The 18,993-nt window shown below is 31.4% G+C and overlaps 1 protein-coding gene across 2 annotated transcripts in view; it reads left to right on the forward strand.

Annotated features, from left to right (window-relative positions):
- GALNT13 (polypeptide N-acetylgalactosaminyltransferase 13) overlaps nucleotides 1-18,993 on the forward strand; it is a 451,827-nt gene that overhangs the window by 255,700 nt on the left and 177,134 nt on the right. For both annotated transcript variants that reach the window (XM_039855967.1, XM_039855968.1), the window contains exons 7-8: nucleotides 1,973-2,143; nucleotides 13,815-13,932. In XM_039855967.1, the coding sequence (XP_039711901.1) occupies nucleotides 1,973-2,143; nucleotides 13,815-13,932 (289 nt within the window). The remainder of the gene's footprint in view (nucleotides 1-1,972; nucleotides 2,144-13,814; nucleotides 13,933-18,993) is intronic.

Here is an 18,993-nt window from a genome sequence, read left to right on the forward strand (position 1 = left end):
GTATATACAAATGGTGAAATCTGAAAGATTGAATAATACTTTATAGAAATTAAGAGCCCTCATGGATACCTGCAATTCTCTTCGATGATGATGCTATGCAGTATAAGCTTTTTTTTGTGGAGATGTTTATAAACATTAGTGATAAATAAGTATAATTCCTAAGCACTCATTGAAGACATCTACGTTGAATACCATCTGATATAATTACAAAGCACTGCATAACACCTTGCTTGCAGAGTCATTTCACCTACAGTAGAAAGGTTTTTCTAGAATTGAAGTTTTTAATTAAGCATCCAAGACAGGGGCTGCTTAGTGTGAGCTAGCCCAGCTACATTCATACATATGGCAGGAAGATGAATGGAGGTTGTCAGTAAAATGAACCATAGCAGTTGAAGAAAACAGTAAGACTCTTTTAGTCAACTGAATGTAGTACATAGCTAATAACATTTTCCACTCCGTGTATTGTATAATACCCACATGAGGATAAGACTGGCAAAGTAAAATGAACTTGGAACATCTTAAATGTGTTTCCTGGCAACATTTCATACATTATGCTGCTTTTTAAAACATGTGTTTCATATCCTACTAAGTGATTTTTTAATATAATGTTGTTTCAATATGGTCATGCATAGATCATTTATTTTTTAATTTAACAACAGATTTAAATTGTATTTTCGTATAATGATCTCTAATGTCTTGTCCTACTTGTAAGTTCTAAAGTTTCCATTACTAGATAATAAAGTTCTGTTCAAGTTTGTTAGATCTAATTTCATCTTCCTACAAATTAAATCATTAAATTTAATGAAGAAAGAGAAAAATACGTTGATTTTGTAAGGACCAGCATTACCAAGAAGATTTTCCAAGGCTAGATGAACCTTGTTGACTTCAAAGAACTCCAGGCTTTGATCAATTGCGTGGAATATAACACTCAAATGAAAATGAGCATTGGTAATACTGGTATTACAAAACCAGAATAAATGATGGCCATTTCTTTACTTTTCACATGTATGGATAATTCAAAAGCATATTTGTATATTTACCTTCTACCAAATATGAAAAATAAGCTCTGCTCTTTAGACTTAGTTACAACCCATGAGAACTTGGGTAGACCTGAATTTTGCTTTAGAGATGACGGAAGGTTGATAAGAAAACATATAAACTGGGAGTAGGGAAGACTGGAGAAGGCACTAGATGGATTAAAAGAGTACCTAATGATCTCCCACGCAGAAGAATTTCTTACCCTAAAAAGCCACCATCAAAACAGCAAATCTTCTGGCTCTCCCTCTTACTTTAAGATGGGTTATGAGATAACACCAGAAACTGAAGTTGCTTATCTTTCTCTATCTTAAAATATGTAGATTGTTACTATAAACTCATAAGTCTAAGACAATTCACTCGGAAATTGCCGTGACTCTAATATCTTTCATAAGAAACATTTACTTATACTGATAATCATTATTTTTATTGCTGTTTCATTTTGTTGGTTTTTGTTTGTTTTTCCTGGTAGATATTTTCTCCATGAAGATTTTCTTAGAACCCTTTCTTTAAACTAACCTAATCCCTCTGAGATTCAGACTACCAGATCTAATTTCTAATCATCTGTTCTCCGGTCCCTGCATGCTATTACTTTTCTATAAAATAAATAGCTAAAATGATGCATATTATCAAAGCACATATATTAATCTTACTGTGGGTGGAGGTCTTATGAAAAATATGCCATGTTCATCCTTCTGAGTTAGTACTTAGACTGCATTTGAAATCAGCTTGAAGATCAGTTACTATATTTGTAGACTATAAGAAAGATGTGGTAAAAGGAAATAATTTCATAGATAGAAATTACAAAATAAAAATAAAAGCATATTAAAGTCACAAAATAATTAAATTTCAACATATCGGCTATATCGAGTTTGAAGAAGCTAATGTGACATTTAAATTATTAATTATATGTAAACTGATTTTACTTTTTCTGCAGGAAAACAGTTGTATGTCCCATCATTGATGTGATTAGTGATGATACCTTTGAATATATGGCTGGGTCAGACATGACTTATGGGGGTTTTAACTGGAAACTGAATTTCCGTTGGTATCCTGTTCCACAAAGAGAAATGGATAGGCGGAAAGGAGACAGAACATTACCTGTCAGGTATGTAGATCATATTTTCTAAAGGATATCATGTGTATTCCTATAATACAATTAAAAATATTATAAATGTGTATTCTCATTTTTAAGTCTTTTAAAGTCTTATACTTTTTATTGATATACACATACATAGTTTCACCTTTACGTGATCATCTAAGAATCAGTGGCTACATTAAATCTAATTTAATATAATTAAATTAGCACAGGTAAAATTAAGTATTGGCAGAAGTGCCAATTTTTTTTCAAACTTTGTGTATTCCTATATTCAAAATATATTTATTGTAAGTTTTCTACATGACAGATATGTGCTAGCCTTGATATTTCAGGTTTTATATATATATATATATATATATATATATATATATATATATATATATATATAAGTGTCTATCTATCATCTATCTATCTATCTATCATCTATCATCTATCACCTAAATGTGTCTGTTTTACAGTAGAGGTATTCTCAAAATTGAAATAACCAAAAATGGTCTGGTAAATATTCTAAATTTACCAATCTTAAAGAACTATCTTTCTGGCAGATACAAAAGAAAGATCCATTTGGAAAATTTTAATATATTAACAGTTATGAAGGATTTGTTGTTCCAAAATTATTGAAAATAGCTACTGAATTTGAAATATTTATTCACGAAGTGTTTGCCCTTAATACAAAATGAGAAATATCATATGCATCTTTAGTTGTCTATATAAGTGTTACCTACTTTGTTAACATAAAATGTTCACCTTCTTACTTTAACATTTTATGCAACCAAAATTGATTTACTGAATAACATTTTCGGGAGCGAGTTCACTAGTTTTGTTCTTTAAAGACTAATTTGGCAAATCATCCTTTAGTTGAAATAATAGAGAAATACTCTAACATTCTAAAACAATATATATAACCCATTATCTAAATAAGAGTGTCTCCTAACCTAATGAGGGAATGACTTATTCATTGGCGAGATCACTTATAAAATGAGTTCATTAAAACTAACTCTAAGAACTCACTAATGGAAGATAACAGCCCCAGTCATTTGTTATTGAATGATTAAATATTGGAGCTGTTAACCCTCTTAAGGAGATTTTACTATATCAAAGAGAAAAATAAAATGTGGTTCCAAAGAAACAATTGCAAAAAGATGTTGAAGTTGCTCTATCAGCGTTTAAAGAGTAATTTAGTAGTCCCTAAATCTTCATGTAATCTTCATGTTCACCAAGTCTTATTGACCCTTGCCTTTAACAGCTTGAGGAAACACAGTGGATCATATTACCAATATTTATTAGAAACCCTATTTTTCCACATTATGGTTTCATTTAGTGTTAGCTGATTTTTCTGCTTCAGATCCCAAGTGAAAACTATCGAAATACTTAAACAATACACTCAAATATAGATAATCTATTTATCTATTTGAAAATAAAATTTCAAAGAATACTAGTTTGTACTCATTTTTTTAAAAACATTGGCAAAAACATTATTTAACTTTATTTTCTCACAGTCAAAAGATAGATAATTAAGAGGGAGCCAACATTTATAGTAAGAATTTACTGATCTCTTTAATGAAAGTAAAGATCTATATAGAAATCAGATACTCTCTCATCTTTCATTAACTAAAACATAAGCTCAAACATCCAATTTGCTATATTTTAAATACCATTTATGTGGTTTCATTGTAGTAACAGATAGCTGATAAAATTTAAGTATGTTTTATTTGTTTCTCTCAGTAACTGCACAATATTTCATGTTCTAAAATGCCGAGGGAGCTGGAGCAAGAGAAAGAGAAACCTGTCTTTGCTGAAGTTTCTAGATGTTTATGGCAAAAGGTTAATTAATTCACAGGCTGTGTTGTAACAGCCTGCAGGTAATTTTCATCAGCATAGCTATGAACTTTCTTTGTACTTATAATCTATTACTTGAAGATGTGATCATTTTTCTCACATTTGTACAAACAGATAAATCATTGTAGGTGTTGACGACATTTTTCTCTCTACTTGATTAACAGAATTCTGAATAGCTAAAGTGATTAAAATGAGGTTGAAATTTAGTTTTTTTAGTGGAATGCTTCATTTAAAATGTCAGTTAAGACAGAACTTTATAGTGACTGTAATTGGCTAGTTAGTCATCATTTAGAAATACAATCATGCATCTGCGTACATAGAGAACCAACTTGAACTTGTGACCTAACCTTAGTTATGCCACATTTAAAGTAAAGTTTATATTGGTTATACTTGTAATTCTGTTGTTGACCTCTGGGCTTTGACATTTTCACATTGATAATAAATGAAGTTTGTGAAATGCTTGGTATTTTGAAATTATGAGCATGGAATAATAGCACAGAGAATCCTGAGTATTTAGTTTTCTTTAATCAGTAAACTCTCCTTGACATTTTAGTAGTCAAATTTTATGACTTTTCAGGAATATCTCAATTATTTGTGCAATAATAGAGTAATCAAATTATTACATCAGAGGTCATAAACTAGGAGCTCACGTATCAAATTGTTTCGTAGGTGTGTTTTCCTTGGCCTATGTAGTGGTTTGCATTTTTTAAAAAATATCAGCATTTAAAAAATGATGTATTTTAAATAAAAGTCAGGATTTCTAGCTATTCTTGAGAACAAGAAGATCTTGCTACAGTGGTCCAGTGTTCCTACTAGACACCATCAGGAGGACTTGAGTAGAAGCTGCTCATATAGTAGTGGTGTGAAAGTTTAGCGCAGTTCCTGAAGCTCCTTTTTGTGTGTGTGTCCTTGATTCTGAGACTGAGGATCAGTTGCTATCTGTCATCATTCTTGCACTTGAAGAAATATTTCTTTGTATGTGCGTCCCAATCAAAGGTGAGAGAAATATGCTAATTATAACTAATCAGCTTCACATATTGACCTTATTTACTGGGCTATTTTTTTTTTTTTTTTAATTTGTGACCTTTGACTTAAAGGCTACTGCCTACTAATGGTCGAATTTTAAAGAATTAAACAAATTAGCCTTGTACGAGTATGCATATATGTAACCTAATGGAATAGCATCTAGTATCAATTATCTGATAATCTCCCAAATCATTTAATTAGTTTTGGGGTGTATTATGCATTTTTTTCTAATATGTATAACTTTTGAGTTAATTTGGTTCAAGCTATTGAAATGAGTTTGATTCTATATGCAAATACACACTGAGACTGTACTAGGTTCTGCACATACAAAGATGAATAAGGCGATCTCTGCTCTAAAGTTGCTCACTGTCTGGGACTGGCCATATGTATGCTGGACAAGGGAAAGAGGCCAGCATATATGGCTACACAGCAGTTAAAGTATGTCAATTGCTACAGCGATGTGTGCTTCTGGAAAAGAGTCCAGTTTTAATCTTATTGTTTTAGTCTCTTAATTACTCCATGTAGATAACCCTCCATAAATAGTTTCTACTTTAATTTCTTTAATTTCTCAATGATTAAAGTAGATTTCTTTACTAATAACTTATGATATTTATTAATTCTGTTTAACTTTTTTTTACATAAGTCGTCTTATGGAGGCATGCATTTACATTTAGTTATTATTAATATTCTTAATATGACTTTCTGCATTTTAACTTGGAGTACCATGTTCAGTGTTTTTCTAAAGCAAAACAAAGATTTTACAATTTCTTCTAATTCTTGCTATCATAATAAATCAAACTTAGTCATAACCATGAATTTTTATACTTGATGCATTTTACTTACTTTGGTATCCTCTTTTTTTTAAAACATTTGTCTGATCTCATACATTTATTATTCTCTCAGTTGAAATTAGGAATTTACAAAAAAGATTAAATAACTATTAATAACACCTCAGATTATAATATTGCAACTTTATTTTGAAAAACTCATAGAATGTCCACATATATATATTTTCTGCATCCTTGAAGTTTGATATCATTAAAGAAGCATTGAAGCTGGTTTAGGAAGATCTGAGTTTTACTGCATGCTCCTCCAATTGGGAAATTACTCAGTCTTCTCAACTATTAAGTGGAAAAATATTCTCCCTGCCTTGCTTAACTCATGAAGTGCTACATAATATTAAATGAAAAATGTATTTGAAAGGAATTATTTTAAATTTATTTCTGATAATGTAACATATATGCATTTAAAAATAAATGTGACAAGTACAGAAAACATGATGAAACTGAACACCAATGAGCCATCTCTTTTAGTATATTGTTATATTTCTTTCCAGATACATTTCTCCACAATAGAAATTGACATATCATGAGTATTTTTCTATGCCATTAATTTTTTTCACGAACAAAAATTTTAATGGCTGCTAATATCTCAATTATTTACTTAGTTTTTCCTTCATTTTTAATAGTCTGAAGTCAATTAAGAGTTTATTTATATTTATTTTTGCCAATTGTGTCTTCTGAGCTACAGTTTTTGCATATAATGTGATCTCTTTAGAATTATACAATCAGACAATATGAAAGGTTTTAATATTGTTGACACCTTCTGCCAATTTATTTCACCCCCAAAAATGTCACTGACTTCAATTTATAGTTCCTCTAGTAAGCATAATAAATTAAAAACACTTATTTTATTCTGTAAAATGTTATACAAGTATAAGGCAATGCTTCTTATTATTTAATAACAACTAATAATATATTTCTCAATTTTTACCTGTCAGATATTCTCCATTAGGTTTTTCTCAGTTTAGTGAAAATATACTTTTAAATTGGAGGACAGAAGCATAGATAAATTCTCTCAAAGTCTTTGTGACACTTCTTTACAATAGGAGTTACTAAAGCAACCATACAGGGAAGATTAAGGTTATGAACAGAATAAAGGCCAAGGTTGTGATCAGAACAAAGTCTGAAAGAAATATTTGAACTCTGGAATGTTCAACTGTTCAACATTCTTACCTACTCATGTTAAAATCTAATATATGTTGATTTTGAGAGAAAAAGATCCCACCTCAAATGAAATCTGTGAATCTACATTCTTTGGAGAAAAATAGCACGCTTATATTATATTACTTTCCAATGGTTTAGAGGATAATTCCTAAGACTTTCCTAGCCGTCTGTTGAGATGAGAAGAAATTAGTGGTAGTATAGAAAGTTTCCAAGGTGATGAATTAAATATAACATTAATATACTAAATAATTTTATCACATTAACCAAAATGTTTTAAAACATCTGATTCCAGCTGGCCTCATTGCACATTTTGATCCTTCTTGTGCATAAAATGTAAGTAAAAGAAAAGATTAAAACTTGAACCAATTACCATGCAGCCTCTTAGAAGCTTAGGGTTTTATCAGGTTGTTATCAGGATTATAAAAAAGGGTTAAGGAAATAAATAACTACTCCTTTTGGAGGGTATAGGTCTTTAAGCACAGGTTAAGTCATTTGATTCCAATACTTTTGGTAAATTAGTTCTTTGGTAGAAAAAAAAAAAATAAGCCATTTGCCCATGCTAAACAAAACATTTTTTTCTTATCCTTTAAAGATAGCTTGAAACTGTTTGTGTTCCATAGATTCAACAGAATTTGAGTAAGCTTTCTTGTTAGAGCCAAAGCCAGTATAAACCGTTAACAATAACAGTTTCTTTTCTACAGAAAGCTATATCTTCTCACCTAAACATAGTTTCAAATGAGTCTTATAGTGTGCTATAGTCCACTAAACTTCCCATTTTTAATCTGTAAAGACCTTTAATCACAGTCAACGTTTGATTATCTATTGTTCCAATAAAAGAATTATTATGCCTTTGCTTTCTTTCTCTTCTGCTTTCTATATTTGTATATAGTGTACAGAATAAGGAGGGAAGAAGAGAGACTCGCAGCATCTAATTTTTCTTTGGTTTCTAAACCTGCAAAATGTTTAACTACATGAAGCCAATATATTTTATGATTTAAAAAACAAAATTATATGAATATTTTAACTACTCGTGCTTCATATGTGTATAAATAATAAAATATTTATATTTATCACTTCTCTTAATTATGGTTTATCATATGAGAAATATTATGAATACAAAGTTAAACACTAACAGTCTAGATATTGTGATATTTGGCGAATGCAAATAACAGCCTAAAGCTGAACTATAGTCTCCCGAATCTTATTTAGATTTTTTCTTTCTCCAGAGATTTGGTTATTTGCCAAGAAAGATTACATAGAATTCTGATATAGCAAAGAAAAAAAAAATAGTGAGAAGAAATAATGTTTCAATAACTTTAAAAGAAATTGTTTTGAAGAGCAGTGCTAAAATTCACAGGAAAACATGGTGCATAAATTTGGAACTTGAAATCAGGAAAAGTGTACTTCTAATTAGCTACCTCAGACCATTTTCTGTATAAGGTAAACGGATGAATTGAGATATTACTGGTTGGTAGATGATTAGGGGGAGAAAGAGACGAGAGAGAGAGAGGGGCAGGGGCAGAGGCAGAGAGACAGAGAGAGAAAGTGGGGAGAGAAGAAAGAGAAGAAGAGAAAGAAAATATTTTCTTAACTGGGACACAAATTACTTGAGGGTCCTTGAACAAGTGATTTAAACACATTGTGACTAAATTTGGTTGATCAAGTCTGTAGAGTTCTGTACATCTAAAATATATGCTACATTATTACAAAGCTTTACATCTTTAATTCTAAAATTCTACCACACTCAACACCCCAAACTCCTATTAGATGATAAATCCTTTTAAAATCCTGGAATCAGTGAAGACATTTTTGTTACTCATCTATTAAGCAGATATGAGCAAAGAATTTTGTTTGTAATTTCAGAAATAAAAATGCACATAGTTTAAACTTTCAAATAAATTGTTTTGTGGCCATGAAATACATTGCTCATTTTTAAAATTTTATTTATTCAATAAATATCTATTAATAGTCTAATATTATTCAACTAATATATTGCCTATACTTACAGAAGTCATACAATGTATATAGATGTAAATACAATACTTAAAGAAGTCATACAATGTATATAGATATAAATACAATACTTAAAAGAAGTGACAAGTGCCTTGAGAGAAAGAAACAGGGTGCTATAGAAGAAGCTAGAAGGGGAAGATTACATCCAAATTGGAAGGAAAAAGATTATATACAGGCAGGATGCATGAAATATATAACCTTCATAATAGCCTAAGAATAGAGCAAGTTTGAACATATAAGGGGATTTTACAAAGGAAAATTCAAGTGACAAATGGGTGTGAACATACGTAACAAAGTGAGAAAGTATGAAGCATTTACTAGTAACAGCTAAGCACTTTAAATACAGGGAAATAGTTAAAAGGAATGGAGTAGCTCATTGGGTGATTTCAAATCCCAGATGCCAGGATAAGAAGCTGGAATTTATTCTTTAAAACAGGTTTTTGAACATCTGGTTAACATTTCAGAAGAGTTTTGATTTAGAGCAATTAATCTGGCTGTGGTTTATAGAATAAATTTTTAAAGTAGCCGACTCTAAAAGCAAGAAGATTCCATTATTAACACTTAGTTAGAAATGAGAGGACTAAAATTGGATAGTGGCTGTGATAACAGAGAACAGAGATTAGAGTCAAACTTACTTTGGAAAAAATTGAAAGTGTTTGGAAAATGATTGAATTAGGCACAAAAAAGAAAGGTGCTGAAAAGCGTTTTCATTATTTTACGTTAACGCTCTGGAAGGAAATAAATGACATTGAAAGAGAAGTAGATATGGAAGCGGGTAGGTAACACATTCTCATTTCTATGTTAAACACATTGAGCAGTCAGAGGATTTTTTTTTAGAGAAAACATCTAGCAAATAATTTGAAAATTATAACCAATGTAGAGGAAAGAAGTGAGAAGAGAAACACAGATTAGGAGTCAGCCTCATAGAGGTGACAAGGCATACTTATACAGGTAAAGAGTATACAAAAAAAAAAAAAGTTATGGAGAGACCCATAGGAGGATCCCATTTGGGGACAAAAGAAGGTGATTATTAAATGCATATATCTATAAAACAATGCTATTATTGTATATTGTACTCATGCCACAGATGTAAAACCAGGAACTTAACTAAAATCTGACAACCAGCAAAGGAAAAGAAGAGGAAGGGGCATCAATAAGAATCATAACATGAGTAGTCTCTTTGGTAGAAGGAAAAATATCTCTAGAACAATGCAATAGGAGTCAGAGGTGAAAAGAATTTCAAGTAGGGAGGCTGATGAATTGTGTTAAATTTTTTCAAAGAAAGATGTTCAGGAAAAGCTATTGAAGTTTAGAGACAATATGCCCTTTCAGAAAGAAGTTGTAGAGGTGTGAACAGGATCCAGATTCTAGTTAGAAAGTCAAGAGGAGTTGAGGGGGTATGTAGAAAGTATCCTTTCAATAAGGTTACTAGTGAAGGGAATAGAAAATATATGTTCCTAGTTTGATTGAGTGGTATGATAGTGTGAAGGTGTATTTTGATTTAGGGTAGAACTTAACTGAGCAGTTTTGTAAGCTCAAGAGGGCAATCTAGAAATCAAAGGCATAAAACATAAATGTAATAGTCAATGAACAAGTTGCTGAAAGAGTAGTCAGAAAAGAGCCAACTGAAGGCACAAGATTAAATGCTAGCCCACAGTGAGAGGGCTGAGGAGACAGTCTTTCCTCTAAGACAAGATGAGGGAAGATTATGTATATGATCTTCATTTTAAGATGTTTATGTATCTTCACTCTTGTGCCCTCAGCTGTCTCTCTCTCTCTCTAGAGAGAGTATATGTTTAGATTTCATAATTGAGGAAGTTTAGATTTTATGCATTGACTTAATCTCTAGTTTCTTGAGAAACATCCAAAACTTTTGGAAAAGATTCAGTTAAAATGAGATGGGTGAGCAAATAAACACAGATAAAAGGATTGTTAGCAATTTGTGGACTAAGCAGAGAGTCAATAACATGGACTTCTAGTGCGACCAGTGACCTCATCTTATTACCTTTTCAATGATTCTCTGGGTCTTAGGAGCAGAAATGGATGAAGTAAGGGGTAAGTTTACCCAGATGCTGATATTTACAAAATAAGAATTGGGTTATATAAGGCAAAGACAGAGAACCTAGGGTGCTAGGCTAGTTTCTCCATGATTTGGCAGAATCTTAGAGAGGGAGTGGAAGAAGAAAAGCAAACAATTCCTGAAGGGGGTTATTATGTGAAAATATGGAATAGCTGAGGAACCAAAGTCACCAAAGAAGGATTTAAAAAATGCCTTCTATTGGATTGAAATAGGAAGGGTTATAAGATAGAAACTTGAGTTCAGAGAGGCAGATTTCAGAGTTCAATATCTCAAATATAAAGTAGTTCTAAGTGATTTTGAAGTTCAAAATGAGAGTGTGTTTATGGGGAGCTACAATTAAGTTAAGGACACTCGAGACTTTTATTTGAATGATTAACATCAACAACAACAAAAGCAAAGACATGTTACTTAACCTTATTAAATATTTATTATGTACCAGGCACTGTGCTAAATGCTTATCTTACTATTAACTCAATTCTTCACCTACCTACTGTGTGGTAGGTAATGTTCACAGCTATTTAGCTGATTATGTTTTTTCCCCCAGAATTAATTGAATTAGTTGGTTGGCTTGACATTGTACAAATACAATCTTAAAAAGCAAATAATCTCAGCAAATTCAACTATAATCAAAGTTTTTAATTTTCTAGGCATCCTGAACACTTATGTCCACACAGGCATATGTAATAGTTCATTAGAATGTTACAGAGCAGTTGACTTAGAGCATAACATACTGCTTAACACTGGTTTGGGTGTAGTTATCATTAAAGCATGGTCCCTAGACTATTTGACATTGCAAAGATAAAAAATTCTCTCAAGGAACATTTGTCTTCGAAACTACAGGTTTTTTTTTTTTTTTGAGGGATTGTAATCTTATTTTTGTTACTTTTCAAGCATAAGTGAAACTTATTTGAGTCATTCTTATGGTTATATATATAATTTATTGTAGCCATTTATTATACATTTCTCACATATTTATAGCAATTATGATCAAATGCAAGAGGAAAATCAATATGTATATTTAACTTTAATGCATTAGCACTTTATTAGTAAATGGATAAGTGGATAGGCACTCTGAACTGGTCATTAAAAATGCATCACTTAACATTCTTAAGCATTTGATTTCATTATGATGGGATTATTGCAGCAATTTTGTTCTTCATTATATTAGAGTATCCAGAACTGTAATACCATGTATAGTTATTACCATAGAGTTTCAAAACCCCAGTCAGGTGAGGGTTGTGGCTACCATAATTACCATCTGTTTAGCTTTGTTAGTGTTTCTCATTATAACTCAGAAGGTCAGTGATACTGCTCATGACAGGAACCCAGCAAGATAAGAAGTAATAAAACATCTCTGAGACTAAGCGAGCTTGTGGTACTCTAAATGATGGACAGTTAATTACCTGAATACAAAACCATGAGAGCACTGGGAAGAATGGGGAACTTTGCAATATGGTAGCTGTCCAAGTACAATCCAAGTACAATATTATTTGGTGGTTTTTTTCAGTGACTATATTGTTCAGTTAGAAAACACAAGCATGTCCTGTGGCGGAAGAGGATATAATTTCAAGAGCAAAACATTTGGCGTTTTAACAATCTCAAATGAGTATTCCAAACCTAAGTTATTAGATCAGTGTTTCTCATCTTTAGCAGCACATTAGAATCACCTGGGAACTTTACAGGATACCAAAGGTCTGCCTCCACCCCAGGTCCATTAAATCTGGATCTGTGGAGATGGTACTCAAGCATGGAAATGTATTTTTAAAAGGTGTCTCAGGTGCTGCTAATGTATTACAAACACTGAAAACCACTACACTACAATTAATATTCAAAAATAATCATTGCCCGTATGGATAGATCCAGTCGTGAACATCTAGAATTTTCTTTTTTGAGTTTCAATTTACACTGCTTGTATAGAAAGACTTGTATAGTTCACACATCAACCATTGACTTAATGATGTTTTAAAATTAATTAATAATTAATCTTTTTAAAACTTAACATCTGACTTCTTCGTTTTTCAAGAGAAATTTTTTCCTAGGAAAAAGTTTGAGAATATGTGCTAAATTTCCTTTAAACCTCCAGATAGCATATGGGATTTATGTTTATTCATAGGGTTGTATGATTAACTCTATCATTTCAATTATGTAAAGAGAAGAATAAACAATTTGATGTAAAGTTCTTAAGTTAAAAATACTTTTGTAAATCTCGTTAGATACTTATTGCTTATAAACATTTTATAGCATTTAATATTTTTCGTATTTAAATAGAATATAGAGCTTTTCGTAGAGAAACCATTTCTATAGGCTTCTCTAGTTCACTGTAAAATAATTTATAATTAGGTGACAAAAGATCACAACAGGTACTTTCATGACCATTTAATCTCTTAAAGGGGTGCTAAGAGCACTAACTTCTCTTCACAATTCCTTTCAGAAGGAATGTAGACGCCCCCATCTTGGGCCTGGTATTCCTTCCATGTATATATTTGATCACCTGTAAGAAAAACATAGTAAAATTTAGTTTTACAGATAAAGTAAACTAAAATGCTATTTATTAAGTTTAAAACTTTTTACACCTTGGCTTTATGTTTACAGTTTGAGATTTTTGAGTATTTTTTTTTTAAATTTAAAATGTCTCAAAAATATTTGCTGCAGTCTTATTAAACTCCACACATTGTTTTCAAAAGATATTCTTTTCTTTTTGTTTTTTTTCAACTAGGACCCCTACTATGGCTGGTGGCCTATTTTCTATTGACAGAAACTACTTTGAAGAGATAGGAACTTACGATGCAGGAATGGATATCTGGGGTGGAGAGAATCTTGAAATGTCTTTTAGGGTAATTGCATTTTACTTTATTTATTGACTCTGAGCATACTATTATGTAGCATGCACTTATAAACCCAGTAATTTACCGTCAAATCTTTTTTGTGAAGCAATGCAAATTACTGATTAGTCGGTCATTTTAATACTTATTTAGAAGCTTTTGCATGCAATATTTACTGTTAAATGGGAAATTATAGGTATTTTAAAGTTTTCAAAATTAACTTTTATTCATAGTACAAAGACATTAGGGATTTCTGTGTTTAAAACAAAGAAGTGCTTTATTATTTCAATAAAGCATTACCCTATAAAATCACTTTGTGTTTTTAAACTAATACTTGCAAGTTTTTATTTTATCTGAATTTGCAAGTGCTGCTTAAGGTTATTACCAAATAACTTTAAGAATAACCTGTGGTGAGAGGAATTCTGGATAATTCTGTAAGTAGCATTACTATTTTTGCAATCGTAGACATTTTGATGACTGACTTTAAATAATGCAAACTCACTTATTAAATGGCCTTTCAAGTAAATCAAAATTAAGGATTGATCCCTCATATATAAGATGTTAAGAAGCATATGAGCAATTTAAATATTTTGTTATATTTGGAAATTTAAAATACAGATACATATGTGTCCTTATTAACAAATAAGTGCTAACATACTGTTTTTTCTTCAAATCACATATAGTATCATTTTCAAATGAAATAAATTAATAATACTGTTTTTTTCTTTTAGAATTTAACATGAAATATTTGAAACATAATTGTTTGCCCAAATTATTTCTGCAATGAAATTGTTAATTTCAATATACTTATGAAGTTGAAGAGTTATGCCTTTTAATTTCTCATTTAGAAAGTAGTTTGTTTTTCACTAACAAAATATAAATATATCTGACATTGTGTAAGAAAATGTCAAAAATTTAGGATGAGAATTACTTTGAATTTATATAATGTGGATTTTAATGGATCTTGCATAATCTGAATTATTCTAGAAGCACTAGAGTGGCCTTGTTATACTTTTTTTTTTTTGGCCTATAAATCTTATTTATAGTCAAATGTCTGAGAACATCATTAGTTAATGAAATTTTATTATTCCTATATTTGCTTATATACTTATAGTCTGATGGAACTTGCCCCACAAGACTTTGTAACATTCTCAAGAATGTCTTCTTGCCATCAGGCACATGATACATCTTTGCACAACCTTTAGGGACATTTGGAAACCCAACCTTTTTATTGGTGTAGTTCTAAAAGTGCAGAAGAAAAAGAGAATAGAAGAGAGAAAGAGAGGAAGAGGGAGAGGGAGAGAGAGAGGTGAGGAGAGGAAGGAAAGAGAGGGGAAAGAGAGAGAGAAGGAAGGGGGAAAGAAAGAAAAGAGGAAAGAAGGAAAAAAGGAAGAAAGAATATTTAAAAGCTTAAAAACGATTTGCTCTTACCCTTAGATGTAACACAAAAGCATTTACACATTCATTAGCCAATATTCCTTGGATGCTGCACTGTGATTTACATAAGGAAAAAAATCAACATAGCAATATTACTATTATCTGTGATACTATTGCCCTCTTTTTTCCTTCTTTCTTAAGATTTTTTATTCACTTCTTTTCTTTGCATCTGGTAAGCTGATTCTTTGCCAATAAACTCCCTTTACTTTCATTGCATAGCTCCCAGATTGGAAGGATGCTCTTTAACTGATTGAAAGATGTGTTAGAAAGTAATTTAGTGGAATCGTAAAATAGGAGAATGTGATCAGAAAATGCAGCAGAGGTATAAATGTATCAAAAAAAGAAGATTTGAGAATACGAAATTTGAGAATTTGATAATATTTGACACAGATACCAAGGGACAGAATGAATGGAATGAGTAGCCATAAAAATGATCAGATCTTTAGAAAACAATGTAGGAGTCTTACTGGTGTTAGTTGTTTGAGATTATTCAAAAATAAAACACTTATAAGGAACTTTTTTAAATGTTTTAAAACATATTATCTTTGGTTTCCATATGTTTTTAAAAGAAACAAACTATACATTTTGCTTTCTATTAGATTCTTGATTCATGTTTACTTTCCATGACATAGATATGTGTTTGCTTAATAGTACCCTAGACAAGGAAGATAGATATTGAGTAAGAGAAAATGCTAGAAAAGTATATTAACTAAGGAATGAGACTCCCCTTTAGATTTATTTCATGAAAAGATAAGTGACATAATGAAATGATACTATGTTGAGGATTTATAATCAGAAGAACTCAGATTAATATTCAACTCAATCATTATACACCAAATATATATTAAACATGTAGTACATGCTTTAGCTTTACACTTTCCAGATGCTGAGGCCACAAAAATGAATAAGGCATGATGCTTTTACTCTCAAAGATCCACATTCCTATGAGAGAGCTACAGAGGTATTACTGACAATGAAATGTGATTTAAAAAAAAAAATAAATTTATGTATGAGGTTTTCTTGTCTCTGTCATGTTAGTGTTGGCAAATCACTTAACCTCAACTTGTAAAGGTGATTGCAATCATAGTGAAGTTATCTCTGTTTTGTAACTCTGGTTTATGTAGGTTCGAAGGTAAGTAAAAAACATAGAAATATTAAGGGCTTCCAAAATATTAAGATTCTAGCTGGACTTAAAGGAGTTTAGGCCAACCTAAATGAACACATTTTTGCAGATTTATTTGTAACAGTATCACTTGATCTTTGTTGCCCTGGATATTAAGTACTGACAGACATTGAAAATTTGATGAAAACTATAGACGTCCCAAGAGAGATACATCCAGTTTCTTGCATTCAATATGTTTGAACACAGTTTCACAGGGCTGAAGAATACCTTGAAGTTTCAGGATATAAATTATGGTCATAAAAGAATAGTGACTTCTAATATTTATAGAGCAAGTAAGTGGAATCATTGAGAATTGAATCCCAGCATTCTAACGGATATTTTAACTACTACACTGCTATCTCCCCATTAAGATTCATGCCTTCATAACATGTCAGTCATAACAGCTGATGGTATTATCAGGAGAGAGAGGAGACACTTACATGCAAATGTGATCTTCCTCCACAATTCTGAGATTTGTTTCATGTAATGATCTTATCTTCCTCTTGTAGGCTTTAACCTCTTTTGACAGGTATTATACATCCAATAGCAGTGAAAATATGTACTGGTAGATCCCAGTGCATCTGAAAATTTAGTCTCAGATATTGCTCTCTACTCCATTACACAATTATTAAAATAACATAAATCCTAACAACACTGTCTAAATATAAATGTGAATTTATTAACCAATATTTATTGTTTCTATTTAATAGATGTGGGGGATATGGTAGTGAACAAAACTGACAAAACTATTCGTGTTTATGAAACTTTTAGTGAAAGAGTTAGACAATAAGTAAGTAAACTAAAATATATTAATGTATCAGTGATAATTTTAAAGAGAAAAATAAAGAAAGGGGAGGAATATGAAATGGTAGATCTTGTAGATTAGTAAGTGTTGAGATTTTAGATAGGTAGAACTCAAAAATGAATATCCATATAACAATTGATGACAAAATGATCCTAATATAATATGAATTTAACATCAAAAGTGTCATCTATCTTTAAGTAATATCCCTGACATCAGCATAAGTGCCACCTAAGCATAAGCATCACCAGCAAAAGTCTTTGCCTCTCATGAGCCATAGTACAGGAGCAATATTTCCAAGAATGTACAATATTTCCAGAATGTACAATATTTTGTTCACTGGAAAAAGAGATAAGCTGTCATTGTTGATCCAGTTAAGGTTATGAGGAAAAAAGTCAGAAGGCAGCAAATGACTCAGAAGAGTGTTCCACTGCCATGAAAAGAACAATAAAAGTTACAATCATTGTCTAGGAGGTAGAAAGCCTGAGTTTACGTCCTAGCCTTGGCTCTTATTAGCTGTGTGAGTTTAGGTAAGGTAGCATGTCTTCTGAGCTCTAGTTTGTTCATATCTACAATAGTGACCATTGTAGCACTTTCCTAAAATGTTTTAGATGATTAAATGAGATTGTATATACAGTGCTGAGCACCCCACTGACCACACATAAAGTATATCATAAATGACAGCTGTTACTGCTATAGTGGTTATAAACTATACAGCTTTGAGCAAGTCAAGTCACTCTTGAGCTTCATTTAATAACAACCTTGTCCTTAATAATCTGGCCTTGACCATTGATAATAAAATAAGAGACTGTACATGTAAATATTTTTAAAGCCAGAATATGTAATACTTATATAAAGTACTGCTGCTCTAATTGTTAGTAAAGATGTGGTTCTAAAACTTCCCTGCTCAGAAAAGAGATTAAATTTTAGAAAAGAAGGAAAAAAAAAGCACTGCCGCAACATGCTTTGACATGACTAATTATATCCTGAAAAACTAGAGTGTAAAATGTTTACCTATATAAAGTAATAATTTTTTTAAGTATCATCTAGACTTGGTGTAACAGATAATAGATTCACACACATACACAAATCAATAAAAAATAGATAAAATATAAGAAATAGAAGTTTTAAGATATTGGATAGCAAGTCATCAACTGCAGTGGTCTTTGATAGATGGGACACAAATGATGAGAGCCCTATAATTGCCTCAGCTTACTGTCTTGAGACAGTGTCCAGGCTTCAACAACAGAAGAGGGTACCTAGGCAGGTCTCAGTGGACGCTATGAATTAAGAAGATGGAGCTGAGTAGGAAGATAAAGGCAGCTAGAGTGTTGTAGATGAAGTACTGGAGAAGAGAAAGCTACACAGACAGAACTCAGAACTCAGTTATTGAGTATTGGTCAGCACATAGGTGTGACAAAGTAACCCAAGTCTAGTAAAGAACCATCAGAAAGATTAGAAGTTTCATTGCTCAGTGCTCACTTAGGACCAGCAATCGTACCTGCACTCTCCAGCTAGACTGATTCATGAGGCATGAGATAGAGTAGATCTCAGAAAACTATATAATACAAGTCTAAATAATCTATGGATCAAAAAAAGCAGTTCAAAATTAGATTAATAGTATTTTGAATGAAATGAAAATAAAAACAATGTATCAAAGTTTGTGGTGCCA

Source organism: Pteropus medius, unplaced genomic scaffold (assembly GCF_902729225.1).
Source record: "Pteropus medius unplaced genomic scaffold, Ma_sr-lr_union100, whole genome shotgun sequence".
NCBI classification, from domain to species: Eukaryota; Metazoa; Chordata; class Mammalia; order Chiroptera; family Pteropodidae; genus Pteropus; species Pteropus medius.